Raw genomic sequence first — 22,612 nt, forward strand, 5'->3', positions numbered from 1 at the left:
CAGTATTTAGCCTGCATTTCTCTGTGTAACTATAATCACTCTGTGCTCTCAATCTCTTCATGTGTCAACTGTCTACCCGTTTGTCATTCACATACCCGCTCCTTCTTTCCCATGCTCTGCAATAAAGTTCACAGTGTTGCATGGAGTGTTGTCCTCCCTTGGAAGGAGATGGATGAAGAGAAGAGAGAGAGAAGGGGAGGGAAGACAGAGGAGACAAGGAAGGAAGGTAATCTCTGCTCTGTGGTGCCAGGACCCCTGCAGGGCCAGTCGTGTCCCATCGTCTCAGAGGCCACAGCGTGGGCATCTGTCCAGGAGGAACTGGGAGGAGCCCATGGGGGTAGATGGGTTGACTGGAGGGAGAGGATATCATATCCCAAGCAGCAAACAGCCGTGGCACCTCCCCCACAGGACAGCCCCGTGACAGTCCCCTGCGTCTCTGGTCAGCCACCCTCAGGGAGGAGGGGCTTCTACAACCCCGTCACACTGGCAGACTGTGTGGGGACTGGTCCTCCTGATACTGATTCAGGTTCGTTTTACCCGCCACATGAAATGCCAGTCACCAAGACGAGGTCGCAGTAGAGAAAGGGTTTATTCCCACGGCGGCCAAGCAAGGAAACGGGAAACAAGCCTCAAATGCACCTCCCCAAAATTGGGGATTAGGAATATTTACAGGATAAATGGGGCAGCGAAGTCTGAAGTGCGGGGATAGAGGATTGGCGGGAAGGAGACGTGAAGTAATTGATGCTCTGCACAAGTGGAGTCAAGCTTCCTGACTCTCCGTAGGACACGTCTTCACAAAACGATGGCGTCAACACGATCTGAGGGTGGAATTTTCAAGCCCCTGATGTCAAAGAGCCACCTATCAGTCATCCACCCAGGCCAAGTTGATGAGTCAGTGGTCTTAACAGGCCTGAACTGGACAAGGAGTCAACTCTCAGTTCCTGAAAACTTAAGCACACATTACCATGGTGACCCAAGCATCAGAGATGTTACCTGGAGGCTGGGCTTTAGGAATGCATTATCTAACTTCTTTTGCAGACAGCTAAGTGAGGATAGTTAAAGCAAGTTGTTCCCTGCTTTCACTCCTGACCCTGGGCCTTGACCCTGCACCAGGTCCCTTTGCACTCCTCCACCGGCCTCTCTCAAGCCAGCCCTGCTCTCTTGCTGGTCCTGCACACAGGTCTTCTCCCCTCTCATCCCCTGCCTTTCCCAGCCCAGGGGCTGGGATGCTATAGATAGAGCTCCCTGCAGCCCTCTGCCTGTGCTGTGATGCCATGTTCTGCCTCCAGGAAGGGGCTCCTCCCCCAGTCAGTGCCTGGAGCCAGGACCTCCCTCCAAGTCCCTTGCCCTCCTAGGTCACTGGGCTAGTTCAGCCCTGCTCTGAGAAGAAGGGTGGACACTCAGCGCTTGACCAGGGGTTGAGGCATGAAATTAAGTTGGGAGAGGTCTGGAGAGGAAGGTCGGCAAGGCCCTGGCATCAGGTGCTGCAGAAGGGCTCCGCCGACCATGTCAGAGAGTACAAGGCAACAGGAACCTGGAATTCTGGGCAGCAGGCCATGGACACGAGCTCTAACCACAGGATTCCACAGGAGATGAAGAGAGTGACCAAGAAGGGACCCTTCTCGCTCCAGGCAAGGGGAAAAACCCAGGATGAGTTTACACGCGTGTGCATACCCCCGCCGGCACACATAGAGACACTGCTGTGCAGCCATCCCTGCGTGTGCCCCTCTCACATCACACTGTGCACACACACGTGCACAAAAACGCCTGGGATCATAGGAGGCAGCAGGGAGTGATTGCAGAGCTGGGAGGACTAGTTCACCTGTCCCCAGCCTCTGTCCTCCCCTCCCACAGGGAGCCTCCCCCTTCCCTCTGGCTCCAGAGCTCTCAGCTCTATTTCCCACTGACTCCTGCCCCCAGAGAGAGTCAGTGCTCCCTACGGAGTCTTGGTCAAAAGAGGCCTGAGTCGGAAGGCCTCAGCTCAAGTTCCTCCCTGTTGAGCATCTTGGCAGCTTCCTTCCCTTAATATTGAAGTGGGATGATGGCTTCCTGTTCTGACTCCCAGGCTTCCTGATAATCCAAAGACATGGGGAAGTAGACACATCTAAGACTTGGGCGCCACCCATGGGCCAGAGGCTGTTATAACCGCTGGGCTCTGCTCCCAGGTGTTGACTATAGAAACCCTATCTTCACTTCAGCAGAAAGAGGTAGGCCAGGACAGAGGTAAAAGTTGGTGGCATGGGAGACAGCCTGGCTGGGGCCTTGGCATCCCAGCCTCAGGTGGGCAAGGAAGTGTGGTTCTCAAAAGGGCTTTGCAGGAGTGAGCAGGTGGCCCATGCCAACCTTCCAGGGCTGTGGCCCTCATCTGAGGAGGGAAGCATCAATAGCAGGAAGGATGTGTCTCCAGATGGTGCATCCCCAGGGCAGCATAGAGACCTCCCAAGTGCCAGGGCCAGAATTCCCCTCTCCCATCCCTCCCCCATTCTCCATGCCCTCCCTTCAACAGCTGTCTAATTCCTCGGTTGGAGCCCACTTGATGGCCTTGGGCTGGAGCCCTAGAGGAGAGTGTGCCCCCAGCCATCAGGCAGCTGCTGCAGGGACTCCTGGGGAAGGGTCTCTGGTTCAGCATGGGCCCCACCTAAGGCCTCCCCAAAAGTCCTTCCTTACAGCTTCGGGCCTCACCTGCCTCAAGGCCTGATTCAAGCACCATCTCTTCCAGGAAGCCCCCTCGAATGCCACTCTGCCACCTTCCCAGCGAAAGCCCAAATGGCCAGAGCACCAGGTGGCTGTGACACAGATGCTGACGATGTCAGGAATGCCGCAGAGACCTATCTCGGGGGGCAGAAGGCACACCCGTGAGACCATCTTGCATATTCCTCGCCCTTGGCGGCGGTCACCTGGGAGTTTGCTGGAGAAACTCATTGTTCTGGACATTTTTGGTTTAGGCAATTTTTCCTTATTTCTGTTATATTCCAAGTGCACACACAAAAGTGAAAGAAAGAAACCCATCTCAGTGAAGGGACAAAGCCACCCCTCTGTCACATGGAATGGGTGAGTGGCTGGTCATATCCATGAATCCCGAGGCACAATTTCCATTGTGGTCACTGAGTCACCGAGGCTGGATGTAAGTTTCTGCTACATTTTTAAAAGACTGCCAATTATGGGAGATAAGTGAAGATTCTAGAAGCAAGTAGGTGCAAGCCCTACACATACAGGCATGATAAGCATTTATAGACAACATGGCCCTGCCCTCGAGGTGATTGGCTACACCAGTGCCTCCTCCCCTTCTAATCTACAACCCCCCGGAAGGCAGAGAGCCACAGCTACTGCACAACCCAGCCTGGGGAGGGCGGTGCCCAGGGACAGGCCATGGCCTGGGCTGTCCGGGGCCCTACTCTCAGCAGAGCTGCTTCCCAGAGCCCGGGCCCAGCGGCTTCAGGTGCAGATGGATGCCATTCCTGGAGCGCAGGACCAGCTGAGGCAACAGGATGGGCAGCCGCAAGGGGTCCAGGGCGAACTCAAAGCGCAGCAAGCAGAGGGCCGTGACCACCTTCATCTCGTTCATGGCAAACTGCTGCCCGATGCAGTTCCTGCGGTGAGAGAACAACATGGCATCAGGCTGTGGGGTGTCCAGAGTGAGGGATCCAGTGCTCTTAGTGGCCAAAAAAATCAGTAAGGATTGTGAGGAGAACAATTGGCTGATCAACTAATTGACCTGGGCTTAAGAAACTGATCTTGAAGGCATGGTGAGGGGTCCAGACCGGGTAGATTCACATTCTGGGTTGGGGCTCTCTCTAGTTGTGACTCACCCACCCAGCACCTGCCAGGGACATGAATATGCCAGTGGCAAGAAGAAGGTCCCTGGAACTCACCCTGCCTTAGAGTCACCACAAACCCAGCATGGTCCCCTCATCATAGAGTTCCCCAAAATGATGCCTCCCCCATACTTTCCATCCTCACCCGCCCTGCTGCTCATGTCTGGGGAGGTTGGGCCTCTCCTTACCTGGGCCCAGCGGAGAAGGGTATGAAGGCAAAGGGATGGCGCCTGGCCACGTTCTCAGATGAAAAGCGCAGGGGGTCAAAGACCTGAGGGGACAGGCCTTCCTTAAATACCTGCCAGGTGCTTGGGGAGGTGGGCCCCCACAGCCTCCCACCCTATGTAAGCCTAGGCCCAGGCCCAGGGATGGGGTACCTCAGGGTCGGGCCACACTGCGCTGTTCCTATGGAGGGCGAAGATGTGCAGAGAGACCAGGCTGCCTGCGGGCAGAGCAGAGGCCTGGTGACCAGGTGGTCCTGGGACAGCCAGGTCTACCCCCTCACTGGGCCAGGATCCCCCAGTGTCCCCACAGCTGGACACCAGCCTCTGCTTGAGCACTGCCACTGACAGACCCTTCTCTACCACCCTCAACACATCAAAGGGCTTTTGATCATCGTCACACCTGCCTCCTGCAGCCCCAGCTCTGGGCACAGCACCCGGCACAAAAAGGAGCACTGAAGCTACCCCACCACGAGGTAGAACAGGCAAGGATGATTACACACTTTCTGCTTTCAATTAACTATCAGGGGAAGTTGTTATCCATAATGTTATTCTATCAATAGTAACAGCTACCATTCATTGGATGCTTACTATGTGCCAGATACCAAGATAAACTTTCTTTACACAGCCACCACTTACAGTTGGTCAGGTTGTGCACTGCACAGCATCATAGTCTATGTGCATGATGCTTCCTGAAGTTGTTCAGGGCACAACCTGCATGGTGGTCCATGACAGCCCTGATGGACATTGTCTCTAATCCTGACAACAACCTGGTAAGGCAGGGACTCTTCACACTCCCATTTCATGGAAGAGGAAACAGAGGCTGAGGGGAAGAGGGACCCATTCATGTGCAGCCAGGATTGGAGCCAGGCCAAACACAGAGCCTGAGCTCTTCCCCATTGGTGCACAGATTTCGCCAAAGGCACAGAGAGTATCAGAGAACCATCCCCAAAGCCACCCCATCCACCTGCGGGTAGGGAGCGGCCATCCACGAAGCTGACGGGCTTGCTGAGCTGGCGGAACACCTGGGGCACGGGCGGGTAGAGGCGGAAGCTCTCCTTGATGCACATGGTCAAGTAGGTCATCTTGCCCAGATCATCCCTGCCGGCAACACAACCAGGCCGTCCTGGGGATGGGGAGCCTCAGGATCCCACGGGAGGGCAGGCTCCAGCCCCAGCCTCCCTTTCATCTCCAGCACACACCCGAGAGTCAGAGGGACATAAGCGCTCCAACTGTCCAGGCGAGACTGGACGTGGGGTGGCCACTCAGACCCAGGGGTTCTGGTGCCGCTTGCCTCCATCCCTCCCTCATCTTCACTGCCAGGAAGGGAAAGCACAGGACCCTAGAGGTGTATGTGCACCCAGCCATCAAAGACAATGGCAGCCCTGTGTCTCCCAGGGCCCCACAGAAGCCACACAAGGACAGTTCTTTAGTTCTGCTTCGTGTTCCCTGTGGAGCTAGAATGGAAAGGAACAGGGGCTGATATACACTGGTCAAATGAGGTAATAAATGCGTGAACAACAGAAATCTCAGGTAAAAGTATATACATATATGTTTTTATTTTCCCTTTTGCCACCATCAAGCTCAGAATGGTCTAACTACAACTATGTGTAACACTTTATTACAGAGCCCCAAACTCCAAGGTTTTCACTCTGGTCCATTTTCATTTGTATTTTATTATTTTATTAAATAAGTTTCCTTTAAGTTGCTTCAAGCTCTAGATGCAATGAAGTGATCTTAAAATAAATATTTTAATTCACTGCCTCCAGGCTGCGTTCACAGTGTTACCCAGCCTGGAATGCCCAGCCTTCTCTCACTTTGCCTATCTGAGTTTCACCCCTCCCTGGAAAGCCAAATCAAGCCCCACCCATTCTGAGTCCTCTGCCCTCAGTAAGGGGCCACTCCATCTTCCCTACTCCAGTGTTTTCTCTAGTTGTGGTCAGATGACTTTGTCTCTAAAAACTCCCCAAGGGGAGCAACTTGGCTCCCCCTCCTCCTCTCCCCACCTGCACCCCCAACAAGACCTGACACACGGCTGGACACTCTGGGAGGTTTCCAACAGCTGACCAATAAAAGTGGGTAGTGAAGACTTCGTCCTCCAAACCTTAGGCCCTGGAATCCTAGGTCAGCCCCCCTCAAGTGAATTTGAAGTTTCTCCCATCGACTGAGCATCTTCTGCGTCCCTGCTGTGGGCATGCCTCATGGAGCCCAGAGAGAAAGGTGAGGTGCCTGACCAGATGCTAAGGCCTGAGGCGGGGAGGCAGGGAGAGAGGGATGTCAGGACAGAGGTGGGAGCGGAGCCTGTGGGAGATGCCCAGAGATCATGCTGCAAAGAGAGATCGGCATCGATCGGTGTCCTGTTAATGAGTTCAAGCTTGAACCAAGAAACAGAAAACAATGGAAAGGTTTTCAGTGACGGAGTTTGGGAAACAGCCTTTTCTCCTCCCTAGATGACTCTGGAGGCTACACAACACATGCAATGGCGGTGGAGGGATCAGCTCCCCTGGCTCTGCCAGCTCTGCTCACCCCCGATTCCCGCCTCTTTCTCTCCCAGAGCTCCCTGCTCTCTGAAGGAACCCAGAAGGGTCATCGGATTCTGCTGTCAGAGGAGGCAGCACACAAGAAATCAGGCTCCTGTTGAACCTTCTCTCAGGACTCACACCTGGAAAGGCTCTGTTGTGGGAAGATGGGCTCAGGGGTGCGTCCATCACAGCTGCCCAAAAACGTCACTCACTGGTGGGACCAGGAGAGCTGCCACCACCCTCACCTGGCTTCCAGGAGGGCTGTGTCATCCAAGGATGACACCAGACAGCATGGGCACAGTCCTTCCCTGGGGCTGAGCAGGACAGACTGGGCTCACCTGCAGCCTCACTCACCACTGGAAGGAGTCTCGGTCCCCAAGGACCTCGCGCACCTCCTCCCGACAACGCTGCTGGTGCTCAGGGTACAGGGCCATGCAATAGAGAAACCAGGAGATGCCACTGGTGGTGGTGTCATGGCCTTCAAACATGAACGTGTCCACCTCAGCGCGGAGCTCGGCATCTGACAGCTTGATCCCATCTTCATCCTGGGTTAGAGGAGGCATAACGACATGGCCCAAGGCATTTGAGGTGAGTACGAAGAGGAAGCCATAACAGTAGTTGTCACATGTAGGTCCGAGGGAGGGAGGGACAGTTCCTTTTCAGACTGAGGGTTAGAACCTTCCCACAGATTCCTATCTGTTCTCCCAAGCCCAGCTTCCCTGCCTCCTACTCCAGGGAGCCTTCCCTGATCCCTCTGGCCACGTGACCTGTGACCTTACCCAGCCCTGACTGCCAGTTCTGCTCACTTGACACACAGAATGCCACCTGGTGGAGGAAGGGATCTCCGTCAACGTGCAGCTCCTGTCTCCTCCACTAGACTGTAAGAGTCTGGAGGGCAGGGCCAGGTGTTTCTCATCTTCTGGATGAATGAATGAATGAAGAAAGTCTAAGATTCTATGATTCTAGGGCACTAAGATTCTTCCATCCTAGAAGTCTGGAGCTGGTCTTCAGGCCTTTCAGCCTGTGACCCAACCTCCCTTCTAAGACATCTCTCCCCAGGGCCACGGCCAGACACACCCGGCACCATAACACGTCCAAGCCTGTGCTGATATGTGCCATGGGACAAGGAACAGGTCATGTTTGCAGGAGAAAGAAGACAGCAATGGTTAAGAGCCCCTGCTGCTCTCCAGTGAGCCCCGTCCCAGAGGATGGTGTGCAGGCCCTCTGGGACCAGTTCTCAGCTGGGCAGGCACTCACCCGAGCCCCCAGGAGAATGTCCAGGAAGTCCAGGTGCCTCCGCTTCCGGATCTTCTCCTGCTCTTTCTCGTCCTGCAGGGCTGCCTTCCGTTCCCTGATGACCCGGTCTGGGCCAGAGCACAGGGTGTCACTGTCTGGGACCCATCCTCAGCTCTAAGGGGAACCAAGCTCTTGCAAAGGGACAGACCATAGAGGGGCCAAAAGAAGCTGGACTAAAAGCTAGTTTTTCTGCGAGTGGGCCCTGCGGTAAAGGCCCACCTGTGTGGTCGTGGGCCACCTGGCAGGCCCGCAGGAAGCGGCGGCCATGGGGGGTGAGCCAGTAGATGAAGTCGTTGTGGTACTGGAAGGAGTCGATGCGCTGCTGTGTCAGCAGAGTGAGCTCACAGACCGCCTGGTAATAGCTACTGTCCCTGCACAGCCGAGAAAAGGAGGGTCTCTCAGACACTGACTTCCAGCAGAGCCCGAGCAGCTCCATTCCAGAAGCCTCCCCAACTGCAGCGCTTTCTGCCTTCCTCTCCCTGTCCTTAAGTCTCCCCACTAAAGCCAGAATCTGTCACCCTGCCATGGAGAAGGTCCTGCTCCCCCCGAGCTGGGGCTACCCATGGCAGGACCCTATCTCCTCTGAGACCAGGGCCCAGGAGTCCTGCCAAGTCTCCCCTCGGACCTGGCCTGGGTGGAGAGTGTGGTCAGCCCCAAGAGCCCCCTGACCTGTGACACAGGCCAGTGTCTGCTTTGCCAAAGGTGCACTTCATGAGAGTGTCCAGCGCCATGTGGCCCACATCACAGAAGATGTCAAAGCTCTTATCTTCACGAGCCATCTCCTCCCACTTGTCCTGGAGCAGAGAGAGGGAAAGTAATGTGAGGGGCCTGCTGGACTGGGTGCCCCACCCCTGCCCTCCAGAACCCACAGCCTGTCCTCCTCCCATGCACCCCCGGTCCCTGGCCTGGCCTCCATCATGCCAGAATGCGGGGGTGGGGGTGGGTAGGGGCTGCAGGTCAGAGGGCAGGACCAGAAGGCAGGCTTTGCACGTGCACAAGGACACTTCCTCCCAGCCGGGGCAGCCTGCATAGACGGGAAGAGGAGGCCCGAGGGGTGGTGAGCTCCCCAGCACAGTCTGTGAGTAAGTCAGGCCTGCAGTCATGCTGGGGAGGAGTTCCTCCAAAAGGAGGATCCTAGCCCTGGTAACCTCTGAGATTATCAGCCCCGAGACCCTGAGCCTGCCCCCTGACCTCAGCATCCCTTTTAGAGATGAGGTGCTAATGCGGTTGTTTGATGCAGTCAAGGGAGACAGAGAATGAGGAGGAGACACTTTTCACATGTGAAAGGCCTTCCTAATATCCTCACACACAGGCAGCCCTCAAATCTGCTACAGTAGGAGCCTTCTTGGAGCCTCACTGAGGCCCTTTGGTCTGCAAGGGAGGGCTGGGTCTCCTGGTGGAGAGGAGGGCCAGGGCTGCCTGGCCACTGGGACCTTCAGCACCTGGTCAGCACCTGCACTCAGCAGGTGGCAGGTGGAGAAGGCTCAGCACTGCTGTGGCAGGCAGAATGGGGCCTCAGGGCCTCAGGGATTCTCCTCGCTGCCCTCCCCCAGGGAAAGCCAGGTGGGGAGGGTCTGGCCAGCAGCCACAGCCTCCAGGAACCTGACAGGGTGCTCACCAGCATGGTGTGGGCGGAGTTGGCGAACACGGCCACGTAAGGCTTCAGTACATCATAATGGAAGCCAGGCGTGAGCAGCTTGCGGTGCTGGAACCATTTGGGCCCATGAAGGACCAGCAGGCCTTCCCCTGGGGAAAGGATGGGAGAGGGAGTGCTGGTCAGTCCACACAATCCTGCCCCACCCCTGGTAGCCTGGGGACAAGCACAGCCCACCCAATCCCACCCCTGTCCTGCCTGCCCAGCCGCATATCCCCACCCAGCTCTGCCTTCCAGCCACCCAGACAGCCTCACAGCCTCCGTGACACCTGCCTTGGTCCTACCACCCTTCCATTCCTCAGGCTCTGCCCTGGTCACCAAAACCCATCAAATCTCTTAGGACCAATCTAGTGCCACCTCCTCCAGGAAGCTGTTCTGCACACTCACACATTTTCAGAGGCCTGGCCCTGCCTTTCCAGGGAGAAGGACTCAGCCAGCAGGAGAAGGTACCTGAGCCCCATTTCCCGACCAGCCAGGGGATCTTCTGCCTCCTTCCGTGTCTCCCCATGGAGCAGCTGAGCTTAGGAGGGGCCCTTGGAAGCCTGGTAGTCTGGTTAATGGGATAACTGACTAAGTGGACAGGGCAGGGAGTGGCAAAGCAGGGAAGGATCCTGGTCGCCCAGCTCCAAAGCTCTGAGCTGGGAGGGCAGATGCCCACTCACCAGTCCACTGAAGGAGGAAGTCATAAACATCCGGTGCCTTAGGGTCTGCAGGAAAAAGAGAAGATCAGGCCAGCTGGGGACTGGGGGATCCTACAGGAGTCTTGCTGATAAACAGGATGGGGACTTCAGCTGCCCCGACTCAGGGGGCAGGCCTGGGTTCCTCCCCACATGGTGCCCTAAGGCCTTTGTTCTCAGGAAGCCCCACCCTCTCCCAGGAGCACTCACCCCCTCGGCTATACACAGCTTTGGCATAGTCAGGCTCATAGATGTTCAGGAAGCCAAGGAACTGCCCATACCAGAGTGGGTGGGCGTAGGGGAACTGGTGGGCCCAGGACACCACCTTGTCCAGGCTCCCTGTCTGCTGGAGCTGAAATGGCAACAGAGGTCCAGGCCACTCAGGAACCCAACATCACCAGCCAGGCCCCAAGACCCTGGGCAGGGAAGAGAGGAGGCCGCCCAGACAGTCCCTTGGAGGGTCTCTCCCTCCTCTTGCACCCCCTCCCAGCCAGTCCCCCAGTCCCATCCATCTCTGGGCTCAGGCCCCTCTCCAGCCCCAGAGACACTGCTTTAAGCCCAAGCCACCCTCTTATTGCACTTGGCTTGACTCAACAACCCCAAACTGGCCAAGCTGCTTCCATCTCCTTCCTGCTACCAAGACTCTGTCGACACTGCAGCCAGAAAGAGCTTTCTCTTCAGCACTAAAGCTTTTTCATTAGAAAGATTATACCAGCTTGTGCAATACAGAAACACCTCGATTCCACCCCTGTGAAGTCCTTTGACACATTTTTATTGGGGACCTGGCATGTGCAGGACACTGTCTAGACGTCTCAGGGGAATGAAGCAGACATGGTCCTGCCCTTTCATTCTCTGGGGAAGACTGATAATAAGTAAGTAAACAGTTAGGTAAAAGCACTACAGACAGTAGTGTCTGTGAAGAAGGAAATAAACCTTGTGCTATGAGACAGACCAACAGGGAGACCTGCTTAGATGGAGTGATCCAGGATGGCTCCTGTTGGAGATGACATTTCAAGTGGAACCCAAAGGATGACAAGGAGCTGGCCAGGTGAAGAGTAAGGGAAGAGCCTTGCTGGTTAGGGAACAGCAGGCACAGAGGCTCTGGGGTGGGAAAGAGTGTGGGGTATTCCAGGAGCTGCCACTTGGTGGGACAGAGGTCTGAGATGAGATTGGAGAAACCATCCAGAGGGAGCTGTGTGCTCTCTGAGGGTTTTATAGCTCAACTACTCACCCAGAGGGGTTTTGTGTAGATCGAGTGTGTGATAAATACTTTTATGAAAACTTCTGCATTGCATTTAATACATCTTGTCCCTCTTTTCAAACTAGTCCATAACCGTTGTGTGGCATTCAAGGCCCTTGACTGACATAACGCCTGGAGGCACCTAGCGCTGGATCCCGCACAGACTAAGCCTCGACTTCCCTCCCTGCAAGCCTCCCCTTCCCAACACCTTCCTCCAAGTCTCCTCCCTGCCTCTCCCGCCACATCCTACTCCCGATCGCCCCCAAACTGTACTAGAGAATGTGCTCTGAACATGCCCTGAGATCCTTCCACCTGTGGCTAAGGACTAACCAGACCTTGTCCTGATCCCCTGGGAAGCTGACCTTGGATTACACTCTCCAACTCCGTCTCCCAGGAAACCTGGTAACTGGAGAATGTTAACGGTGTTGCTAGTGTGGAAATTAATCAAAGAAACCGTAACTAAGTTGCAGTCAGGAGGGCCTGGAGCAGGAACACTCACCCCTACCCCATATGTCCATTACCCCAACCAGGAAGAGAGGGATGCTTGCATCTCAGACAGGAGCTAAAACTGCTTTAATACTGAAGGAAGATTTCTCTCCCCACCTGGCAACAGCCCAGCCAGTGAGAAATGCTGCAGCCCAGCCAATGAGAAGCTGTTGCCGCCCTGAACTGCTACTTCCCCCCAATGGACTTTCCTCTAGAACAGCCACTCCCGACTCCCCCTTTTTCTGTATGAAACCAGCTCCCCCCTTTGTCTTCTCGATTTGCCTATGGTGCCGTAACGTGCACTTCCCAAATCTCAATTCTTTTGGCTGTTCCCAAATAAACTCATTTTGACAATAAAATAAGCAATTTTGCTTTTGAAGATGACACTCGACAACATGGCTATGGCAAAAATGAACATGGGTTGGTAAATAACTTCTGAAATGCGAAGAACCACGAATGAACTATCAGGAGGACACCATGCTTTGGGCTTCCCTGAGTTTGGTGACTCCTGTAATGTGCGTGGATGCTGCAAGAACCCTGGGATGGTTAGGGGACACTGGAGTTCTGTGGGGCATCGGGATTCTAAGACAGGATGGGCCCACACCCACTGGCGTGGATCGACCATGTCTGTGTGGATGTGGTGAGGAAAGAGTGACGCTGCCTTGCTGGCAAGCTGCCCAGATCCTCGGAGTGGACTGATGCTCACTGTGCCCACGGTAGGCTTGTGAGTGTGAATGCTTAGAGCTACGATGGCCTCCTGGGGTGTGGCATCATCTCTGTGCCTTTGCTTAGACCATTCCTTGCTCATGGTACACACTCTAGCCAGGACGCCTGCTGAAATTCCACCTGTTACTCGACATCCAGCTTGAATGCCCTTCTCTGGAAACTTCTCCGGTCCTCCGTGACTGAAATCTCTACCTCCTCTCAGCCTCTCCAGCCCTGCTGGGACCTTATCCACATTGTGCTTCCTGTTACAATTGCTTGCACCCAGAACAAAACAAAAGTAACACTGTTAACATTGACATTCATTGACCATTTAATGTGTTCAGACACTGTGCTAATCCTGCTATTCAATTCTTTCCTTTAATTCTCACAAAATGCTATAAAACGGGCACTACCATAATTCCCATTGCACACGTGAGGAAAGGAGGCTTGGTCACATGGTTCATTAGCCATGGAACCTCCACCTCTGGGTTTCCCAAGTGCACAGATCACACTGTGGCATCTCCAGGTCACCGTGGAGCTCTGCACAGGGCCTCAGACACAGTCCAGGTGGTGGTCCCACCAGCACTTCCTGTGTGGGAGCAACAGTGCAGATTTCCATTTGTTTTTCCTGCAGGCCCTAGTCTGCCTGCTCTGGCTGGTGTCCAGTTTCACCTCTTGTTTCCACTTTCTGCCTCTGTACATAGAGAATGGAAGGGGACAGATTTGTGTTGAGTATCTACTATATGCCGGGTTCTATGTGAGGGAGTTCACAGATTGCCTCACGCACCTAACGTGGAACAGATAATTACTCACATGTTACAGATGAGAAAACTGAGGCTCAGAGATGTGAACTGACTTGCCTATTGCTGGTAGGTTAGTAGTGCTCTAATTCAGGTTAGAGCCCCACACACTCTTCTGTACATTGAAGTCTGTCAGGGCTGCTGTGTCAGTTGTGTAAGTTGTGCACTGCGCAATTCAATGTGTGCCATTCATGTTGAGGTCTGTGCAGGTGCTGGTCCCCCTTTTCCTCCCTGTAAAGCGCCCTTTATAGTCATAATCCACTCAACTAACCCATGCTGTATCTTCCTGGAAACAGCCTTGACGAACGACACAGGGCATCTGGTAATGTAGCCCCCTAGGATCTTTCTCTGACCCAAGCCACTTCCCCCAAGGGCCCTGGCGTTTCAGCCTGGCTGCTCTGGTCTCCAGCCACCCATCTGTGCCTTCTCCGGGGTTCCTCTCCTCCAGACCCTCTGCAGAGGCAGTGTAATCTCCCCAAGGATCCCCTCCCTCACTGCCTCTGAACTCGGCATCCTGAGTTGACCCAGGGGGGTTGTAAGAGTTTTCACTGCCCTTGTGCACACCTGTCAAAAACGGCACAGAGTGATGAAGCTCATCTCCATCCACTGGTAAGAGGGAACCTTCTGGTGTCCCTAACCCCTTCCCTTTCCTGCCTCCTTCATGGCTCGTGTCCCTGGGAATGTCCCCTTCTTCCTGTGTCTCTCTTGTTTTTCCAACTGCCATCCTGGGTTTTCCTTGCCAACTTTCTGATCTCCATGGCTGTTCCCCTGCTCTCCATTCCTCCCAGGTCCGGGAAGCCCAACTGGACAGAGAGCAATGAGAGGCTTAGGTCACAGGGAAGCCAGACTCACGGGATCTCAGGGTTGGAAGGAGCTCTTGGTGGATCTGGTTCATCTGAGTTCCACTCCCCTCCTCATCAGCCATGAGTGTGACTCTCTGCCGCATCTCTGCCAGGGACTGGAGACCCTGATGTCATGCTGACCACGGGTTCACAGCTTGAGCTGGCCCCTGCCTCCCTGTGCCAGCTTTCTCCTATGTGCCCTGATTGTCCCAGGAACCTGGTAGGAGTGAGGACAGCTCTCTGCACCTGGCCCCACTAGTGGAACTGCAGCTTCTCCAAGAGGACTGGGCATCCTCTCTGGGGGCCAGATGGCTGCCTGGCCAGCTCCTCTGGGTTACACAACGGGACACCTCAGACCCGTCCTCAGATGCCCCAAGCTGGGATCCCTATAGAGCTCTGAAGATGGGCTGCCTTGTTTTTCTCCAGAAGGAAGGAAGTAGGGAAAGAGCAAAGCATGGAGGTGATTCGCTGAGCCCAACTCCCCAGCCGCACTCCCTCAGCCTCACAGTTGCACTCCTTGTTGGCCTCGCCAAGAAAACAAATCGGGGTGGATTGGCAAGCGCAAGCATAAGTTACTACCCTCTTCTCCTCCCGCACAGTCTGAGTAAGCTTTGCTCCAAGCATCAGATCTGAGACTTCAACATCACCTAGAGCAAGCACACTCCATCTTTATAGGTGAGAACAGTGCAGCCCACAGACCACAGGGAGTTGTCCCACATGAGTCAGGTAGACTGCGACACTGACTCAGGCTCTTTTGCTGCCTCCCCTGTTAGCAAGCCTGCCCAGGCCAGCAGCCAGTTGACCTGGAGCTCAGTTGGCTAGCCTTCAAGAAACAAGCTGCCTGCTCAGCCAGTCAGTTCAGCCACAGCTCTCCCAGGGGGCTGCTTGGGAACAAAAATACATCTGCTCAAAGTGGGGACGAGAGGTCAGAAAAACAGATGGTTAGGGAGGGGAGAGGGCAGGGCTTTCCTCTTCCTCACCATGGTGCGGCTGCCTCCAGGCAACTCATGCTGATCTCCAGGCCAGGGCGGCCTGGCCCAGCACCTTAACCAGGTGGGAATCCAGCCCCAAGAGCTCACACATCTCTGGGGACAGAAAACTGACTGCTTTTCAAACAGCTCAGCCACCCTTGGACTGTCTTAATTGCTTTAAAATACTTCTTGGTCACTGAACAGAAAGCCACCGGGCTGTGGCCCCCCCATAAGTCTCCAGTCTGTCTCTGGGGTGACACAGGCTCCCACAGCCCAGGCACATCCTGCAGGGATTGGGGATCAGGGGCCAGGTCCTCCTGGGTCTGCTCTCCTCCGGGATGGACATCCTCAGGTGCCCTTGGGGGCCCTAGTCACAGTCATCTCCCCCACCACACAGTCACTGTCCCCCCAACAAGATTGGTCAGCACTCTGCGTGTGAGTGAGCCCTAGCCAGTGTCAAGGACAGCAAAGCTGTATATTCAAAGCTCAAGGGTTAGGAGCACCCACCAAGAGGAACCAACTAAAATTGAGAAGTGGAAGTATCTTTGAAATAGCCATAAAAATCAGTCCAAAAAAATGCACTCAAATTACACAAACTTTTTGGGGATTCAACTATGGGATTGAGCGTACAGCCACGGGAGCCTGGAGAGAGGGGATCCAATGTGTAACGCCCCAAGGAACAGAGAAGTGACTCCCTCCACAACAGAGTGACCAATGGGTGGCTTCATCCTCCAGCCTCTTTTTCAGAGACAAGTGTGCAACTACACATATACGTGTGAACGTGTGAACACAAGAACACGTGTGAACAAGCAACACACAGAGGAACCTCTGGCTCAATAGGAAGAGCAGAGAGACTTTGGGTGAGATCGACATGAGTCACCACGACTCCCCTAGGCACACATATTGGCTAAGAAGTGATGGTGGTGTGAAAAGTCGACAGAGTGGAGCCATTTTAAAATAAAGCTGGCACAGCCATTTCACAGGAACTGCCTACACGTCGTACTCCTGGAAACTTTGGACTGTTTGGACAGGGCCAGAACTTTAGCCTGGGCCAAACAAATATTGTCTTCCAAACAACTGTGAAGCTAATAGGAAAACAGACATCTCGAGACAAAGACTGATGATGGTGGACTCTCTTCCCTCTTAAATTGGTTGCTGTTTTTGAAGACTGACAGTGGGCCTTGCCAAAGTTTCACAACGTTCAAGTCCAGGTGTTTCTGTTCCAAAGCGTATGCTCTGCCCCAACCCTCCCTGTGCCAGCACCAAAGATGAACACAGCCCCAGTGATGACCCTGGTGAAGGGGGAGCACAGGGAAGCACCCAAAAACCTAAGAATACAGCAGAGTAGGGGCCAAGAAGTGCCCAAGAGTCCAGAGGGCTGCAGACATTGGTCCTCACCCTGTGTCAGCAGCTTTACTGCCCCAAGTTGGGTCCCCCAGGGATTCATTCACATATTCAAAAGGGCATGAGCACCCACTCTCAATGCCAGGCGTGGTGCCAGATCCGGGGAACACAGTGAGAACAACACAAGCCCTGACCTCCTGAGCTTACATTCCAGGTGGGGAGAAAGGAAATCAGCAAGAATCAAATACACCAGTAAGATAATTTCAGGCAGGAAAACTCGAGGAAGAAAAATACAGGAGGATAAGGGCAGGGCTGCTACTGTAGACGGGAGCTGCGAGGGTCAGGGAAGGCCCCTCTGAGGTGACATTTGAGCAGAGATCAGCGGAAATACCTTCTAGAAAGCCCCGTGGCATTGGCCACAATCTGTACCTCCATAACTTCTCTTTCCTCAACTGTCCCCTCCAGCCCTCTGCTCCTGGCTCCCAGAAAAGTAGCCTTGCTTCACTTCCCAGAAAAAATAGAAGCCATTAGATAAGAAATCCCTAAAAGTCAGCAACCTGACCTGAAGAGCCAGCTGCCCTCACCCAACCTCCCCACCTTCCCTTCCGTTCCAGTAGAGGAGGAGTCCAGGGCCTCTCCAAGGCCAATCCCTTTAGATTCCAACCCTCCCTTCAAGCACCTCAACCATCAATCAGTCCCTATCTCTCCCACATCACAGACCCCACCCTCTCCACTGGCTCCTGCCCTTCTGCATTTAAAACAGGCTCAAGTCTATCCCACTTAAAAAACAAAACAAGATTCCCCTTGGTTCCACTTCCTCTTCTAACTTACACTCCACTTCCTGCTCCCTTCATTACCTAACATCTCCAAAGAGCTGACTCCGCTGTTTCCACTTCCGCCCTCCACAGCCCCCACCTCTCTGCCACTGCTCTTGCGAAGATGACCAGTACCCTCCTTGGTGGTAAGTAAGCCCAGAGGACTTCCAGATGCTGTGACACAGTCGATTCCCCTCTCTTTCTGGAACTCTCTCCTACATGTCCTCTCACCTCTCCTGATGCCCCTTCTCAGCAATTCTCACCCATCATATGTTAAATGATGATGTTAAATGAAATGATGTTAAATGAAAGATGGAGGCTCCCAAAATCCAGACCTTGGCCTCTTCCCACACTGTACATTCTCCCCATAGGCTCTCATCAGCTCCTGTGGCTTCCTTTCCCATCCTCCTGACACTGCTTCCTAAATCAACAGCTCCTTCCAGATTATCTTTCTCCTGACCACCCCTGGACATCTCTGCATGACCCCTCAGACCCAACATCTCCAAACATGAACACAGCACGTTTGTCCCCCAAATCTGCCTCTCCTTCTGTACCTAGGAATGGAACCACCATCCACCCTGATGCCAGCCAGAATCATGGAACGGAGTTTTCCCCGTGATTTATAGAGATACCAAGGTGGGTGCCTTGTGGAGGCTGCCCCTCTCCCCTCCAGGTCCACCAAGTTATTCTTACACCGGACTCCAGAAACTGGAATTAAGACAGCCTGATGTAGCAGCTCCCATGAGGAGGGTCCTGCCATGACAATCTCCAAATCCAGACCCTAACATTCTTATGCCCAGAGACAGACAGCTGCCTCCAGGCCCTCAGACTCCTCTTCCTGGGTCTCAGATGCACACATGTTTATACCTAAATATAGAAATTCATTCCTCCTGGTTACAGTCCAGTCTTGTGGATCAAAGGTCCTTTTCTCTCTTTAGGTGACTTTGCCGAACTCTGCTCTGATCCAGCTATGTTGATGCCACAGTGTAACAAAGCTCCCAGGGCAATCCTGTGCCCCCTTTTTTCCTAGCGCATGAAGGGGGCCTCACTGTCACCCCACATCTGGCTGTGGTGGGGCCTTAATGCCTCCCTTTCCTGTGCCCACGGTGCCAAGACAGCCGCTCTACCTCTCACTTCTCTCTGTCTCGCTGCTTCACTCCTCCAACATCTGCCTGAGTCGCTGCCTCCGCCTCGTCCTTGTCTGCCTAAATCATCTGAAGTCTCTGCCAATCTAGTCCCCACCAAAAGCCAAAGTGACCTTTCTACCACACGAATTTGAGCTTGTCACTCCCCTGCTGGAATCCCTTCAATGGTGCACAATTGCTCTCAGAATAAAGTACAGCCTTCTGACAAGGTCCTACGTGGTCTGCCCCTACTCACTTCCAGCTTCATCCTCTCCGTTCTGTCTCCCTCTCATCACTCTAGCTGTGCAGAGCTGGTAACATAGGCACATACTAGACTTCGAGAAACAAATATTTGTTGAACAAACTTATTTTCTAAACACACAACGCTCTTTCCAGCGTCTGTGCCTTTGCGCAGGTAGTGTCTTCCACTCTTCCTTCTGCACGTCCACAGGCTGCTGCTTCCAGATCACATAGGCCTCACCTCAGCATCCCCTCCCTGGGCCCAAGGGTCTGGAACACTGCGCTGTGTTATTTGTTTCCTATAGACCGAGGTCCTCAAAGGCCACCTCTAGTCTTGTTTCTTCATCCTCTGGCCTCAGCATAGGGCCAGGTGCAGACTTATTGATCAGATAACACTAGTTGATTGGGAAAAGAGAGACTTCATCTGGCTCCCAAAGACTGGGTTGATTTGGGAGGAAGGGAGAGGAGGAAGGAAGCAAATGCCTCAGGGTGTTTTGCAGCAAGAAAACCTCTACAATGCTTTAGCACCTGACATCCATCTACCCAGCAGTTTGCAAAGCACCTGTACTTGATCTCTTCTGATCCTCTTCTAGCCCAGTGAGGTAAAAAGGCTTATCTCCACGTTATTGACAAGGAAAGGGAAGCCCAGAGAGGAGGCACAGTGAAGGCCCATGATCAACACTGCCGAGTGAAAATGAGCCAGAGCCCCACACCAGGGGCTGCACAGCACAGGGTCAAGAGAACGGTCCCAGCAATGGGTGGGGCCAGAGAAGAGGCCTATGCAGTCTCAGAGGATCACCTTTCCCAGGCTGGGAGCTGGCATTTCCCCCTCCCTTCCCCGACCTCCAACACAGGCACACAGACAGACACAGGTCAGATTCACGGGCCCCTCCCAGGGGCCCCAACCTCAGGCCAACAATATGGCTGAGCACCTCCTATGTGCAAAGTCCTCCCTGGGCCCCGAGTGGAATGAGGGGGACCCTACAAGAATAGGACATGAGCCTGCCTCAAGGGGACACATTCTGAGAACTGAGGAGGATCACAGGTAGATGCTTCCAGGGCCTCCAGACTGTAACTGGAGATGAGAAGGGAGCAGTTAATCCTGATGGACAGCTCTTCCCAGCCCCGGGCCCTTCCTTCCACCACCAGTCCTCCTCCTTCCCGTCCTATCCCGTCATTGCCAGGCCCAGCATTCAAACATCAGTCATTCTGTATGGACTGATCGTGTCCTGAATGAAAAGGCACAAGTCCTGGGCCCAGTCTTGTCTCAGTTCCTTAGCTACCACATGGACATAGGCAAACGCCTTGCCTTTCTGAACATCAATTTTCTTGTCTTGATGTTAGAAAAAATAATCCCTCTCCTCCCTCCCCATTTCTCAGGCTCAGGTTTGGCTCTGACCGAGAGCAGAAGCACCAAGACCTGGAGGAAGGCAGAGGTGTGGTGTCTGCCAAGGCTCCCAGGAAACCTTTGTAGCTCCCAAGAGCAGCAACTTCTCTAGTCCTGCCCACCACTCCTGGCACCAAGGCCCTTCAGTTGCTGTGTTAGAGCCAAGAAGCCAGAGCTGAGCTGTGTTCCAGGCCCTCCACACACTCTCAAGGTGGAAGGCAGGGGCATTTGGGAGAAAGAGGGCAGCCAGCTCTGACATGGGGATGAGGGAGCCAGGTCCCTGTCCTAGGGAAGACCATGGGCTAAGGGCAAGCCCAGGCTTGATGGAGGCAAGTAGAAGTGGAGAGGACACGAGAGGGAAGGGATTGAATGTCTCCTTAAGTGCCTCTCATACCCCTGTGATGGTCGGATCACAACCTTGCCATGGCCTCCTTGTGGACTTAGCAAAGCCTCTCCCAAATCCCTCCTGGTCCCTCCACATGTCCTCTCCATCACTCTGTCTCCTCTGTCGTCTCCCCCAACTACTCTCCAACATTCACTGTTTGTTTCTTTTGGTGATGCCTGCTCTGTGCCAGGCCTTGTGCAGGACCCTGAGGGCACAGCGATGAATCTGACCAGATCTCCATCCTCTAGGTCTAGTGAGGAAGATGAACCAGTAAACAGAAGATGACAATGCAATGGGACAAGTGGTGAGATACAGAGCATGGGGCTGATGCTCAATCCCGGTTAGGCACCCCACCTCGCCTGGGGCAGGGAAGGCTCTGCTGTCTGTTTTCCCCTCTAGACAGGAAGCTCCTTGAGAGCAGGGCCTGGGTCTAATTCATCTCCCAGACCCATCCTTCCCTCTGCTGAGTGTCTCCAGGATGCATGTAGGTTACCAGGCCATCCTGAAAGGGTTGTTAGTTGAAGGGGCAAGAATAAGCCTGGGCAGTCCTCACCCAGAGGTCAAGCACATTCCCATCATCAATCGTGGAGGAGACACAATTCCCTAGACTGGAAATGGGAAAGTGTACTCAGGAGGTGGAAGAAGTCATCACACCTCTCTCTGAGCCTTAATCTCTGGCTTCCCAACCCTGGCTGCAGATCAAAACACTTGGGGAGGTTTCCAACTTCAGACTTCTAGTTCTAATATGGTAATTAGGATCTCTAGGGACTCTGGAGGAGCAGATTTCTCAGAAGGAATCTGCTTCTCCCAGTTGATTCCAGTGCAGGTGTCCCTTGCCCTGTGTTCAGAAACCTCTGGTCCACATCCCCATTATGGCAGGGGACTGAGAGGTGTTCCTGACAATGGATGCTAAGGTGGGCCCCACCACGCTGAGATAACTGGGCAGAACAAGCCAGGATTTGAACCCAGGAGATGCCACGGCTCCCAAGCCAGCCCAGAGGTTTGGCAGGGAGAACCCCACCTTCGGGCCACCAACCGCTCACTCACCTGGAGAGGTCTCTCAGGTGACAGCACTCATCTCTGCCTTCACTTTTCTTTTCAGTCTTAAAAATGGAAATCTTTACATTGCACAGAACAAAGGGGGCGCTGGTCACCCTCTAAACAACATTGCCTAGTTCTATCGGACTGTCCAGGAGATTTCTCCCCAGCACTCTTGCTGAGCCCTTAGCACAGCATTGTGTGAACCTTGGGCCTCAGAATGATGGGAAGGAGTCTGCGGCCTGCTTGGGCCCCAACTGTGAAGTGTTCCCCATCTGAGGCCAGCTCAGAAGGCAGCAGTGAGGGGGAGATCAGTGGAAAGCTGAACGGGAACCATGGCTCCAAGATGTCATCCCCCTGCCCAAATGTAGCATCTCCGTACATGGCCCCAGAGGATTATGCCAGACTCTCTGAAGGAGAGGAGGCCATTTTCTTTCTCTGCCCCTCTCTCCCCTCCACGTACCTCGAGGGCGTGCCCGAAGAGCCAGTGCGTGGGGGGACCTGGGAAGCTGTCCATAGCCCTGGCCAGCTTCTGCCTCCGCAGCAGCAGACTAAGGAGCTTGAGGAAGCCTAAGACCAAGATCAGTCCAGAAGCCCACAGGCCCAGGTAGGACAGACTCAAGGGGAGCAGGACAGGCACCATGGCTGGAGATGCAGCCACCTAGTCTCTGGCCTGCCTCCTGCTGTCCCGGGTTCCCTTGTACTCTGGATCCAGGCACCTGCCAGCTCCCACTCCCAGCCACGCCCTACAGCCAGTAGCAGCCCAGGCTGGGCTGAGCTCCACAGGGCGGAGACAGCAGCCTCAGGAGTCACAGACAACAGAGAAGACAGATCTCAGCTACAGAGAAACCAGGCAATGGACTTCAAAGAAACCAGGCAATGGCTGTCCGGCCTTGGTTCCTTGGAGGAGCACACAGAAGGCAATTCTTGGTGTGATCATCACATGATAACGACTGCCTTTTCATTGAAGCACCTTGTATGTTTCAGGCACTTTCGAAACACTCTCTCGTTTAATCCAAACAGGCAGGTCATAGGTACTTGCTCTTTATA

General features: G+C 54.1%; 1 protein-coding gene and 1 long non-coding RNA gene across 5 annotated transcripts in view; both read right to left on the reverse strand.

The window, feature by feature from the left end:
* Nucleotides 1–570: 570 nt before the first annotated feature.
* Nucleotides 571–22,484, reverse strand: CYP4B1 (cytochrome P450 family 4 subfamily B member 1). Of its 4 annotated transcripts, none has more exons than XR_011532595.1 (13): nucleotides 22,026–22,484; nucleotides 10,396–10,537; nucleotides 10,171–10,215; nucleotides 9,473–9,600; nucleotides 8,524–8,648; nucleotides 8,074–8,225; nucleotides 7,816–7,922; nucleotides 6,913–7,103; nucleotides 5,004–5,137; nucleotides 4,193–4,257; nucleotides 4,004–4,086; nucleotides 2,683–3,590; nucleotides 571–915 (listed from the first exon to the last, which is right to left on the reverse strand). XR_011532595.1 is itself a non-coding variant. In XM_070592861.1 (12 exons), the coding sequence occupies exons 1-12, from the start codon at nucleotides 22,203–22,205 to the stop codon at nucleotides 3,398–3,400; spliced, it is 1,545 nt and encodes a 514-aa protein (XP_070448962.1). In that variant the 5' UTR covers nucleotides 22,206–22,484; the 3' UTR covers nucleotides 571–3,397. The 4 variants fall into 4 exon arrangements, 2 of the variants coding, with proteins under 2 accessions (XP_070448962.1, XP_070448970.1); XR_011532592.1 differs by having other exon boundaries at nucleotides 571–948; XM_070592861.1 differs by having other exon boundaries at nucleotides 571–3,590.
* The window catches only part of LOC139079236 (uncharacterized), an 88,948-nt gene continuing 66,906 nt past the window's right edge, over nucleotides 571–22,612 (reverse strand). The window contains exon 2 of the long non-coding RNA XR_011532658.1: nucleotides 571–639. This is a non-coding gene — a long non-coding RNA (uncharacterized lncRNA). The remainder of the gene's footprint in view (nucleotides 640–22,612) is intronic.

This window comes from Equus przewalskii, chromosome 2 (assembly GCF_037783145.1).
Source record: "Equus przewalskii isolate Varuska chromosome 2, EquPr2, whole genome shotgun sequence".
Taxonomy (NCBI): domain Eukaryota; kingdom Metazoa; phylum Chordata; class Mammalia; order Perissodactyla; family Equidae; genus Equus; species Equus przewalskii.

Excerpts from the sequence above, each read along its gene's own strand:
- CYP4B1 (XM_070592861.1), bottom strand. The coding sequence starts at position 22,205 with ATGGTGCCTGTCCTGCTCCCCTTGAGTCTGTCCTACCTGGGCCTGTGG. Across the intron at positions 8,226-8,523 it reads GACACTGGCCTGTGTCACAG|GGACAGTAGCTATTACCAGG; the intron begins GTCAGGGGGCTC and ends TCGGCTGTGCAG. Across the intron at positions 7,923-8,073 it reads GGTGGCCCACGACCACACAG|ACCGGGTCATCAGGGAACGG; the intron begins GTGGGCCTTTAC and ends GCTCTGGCCCAG.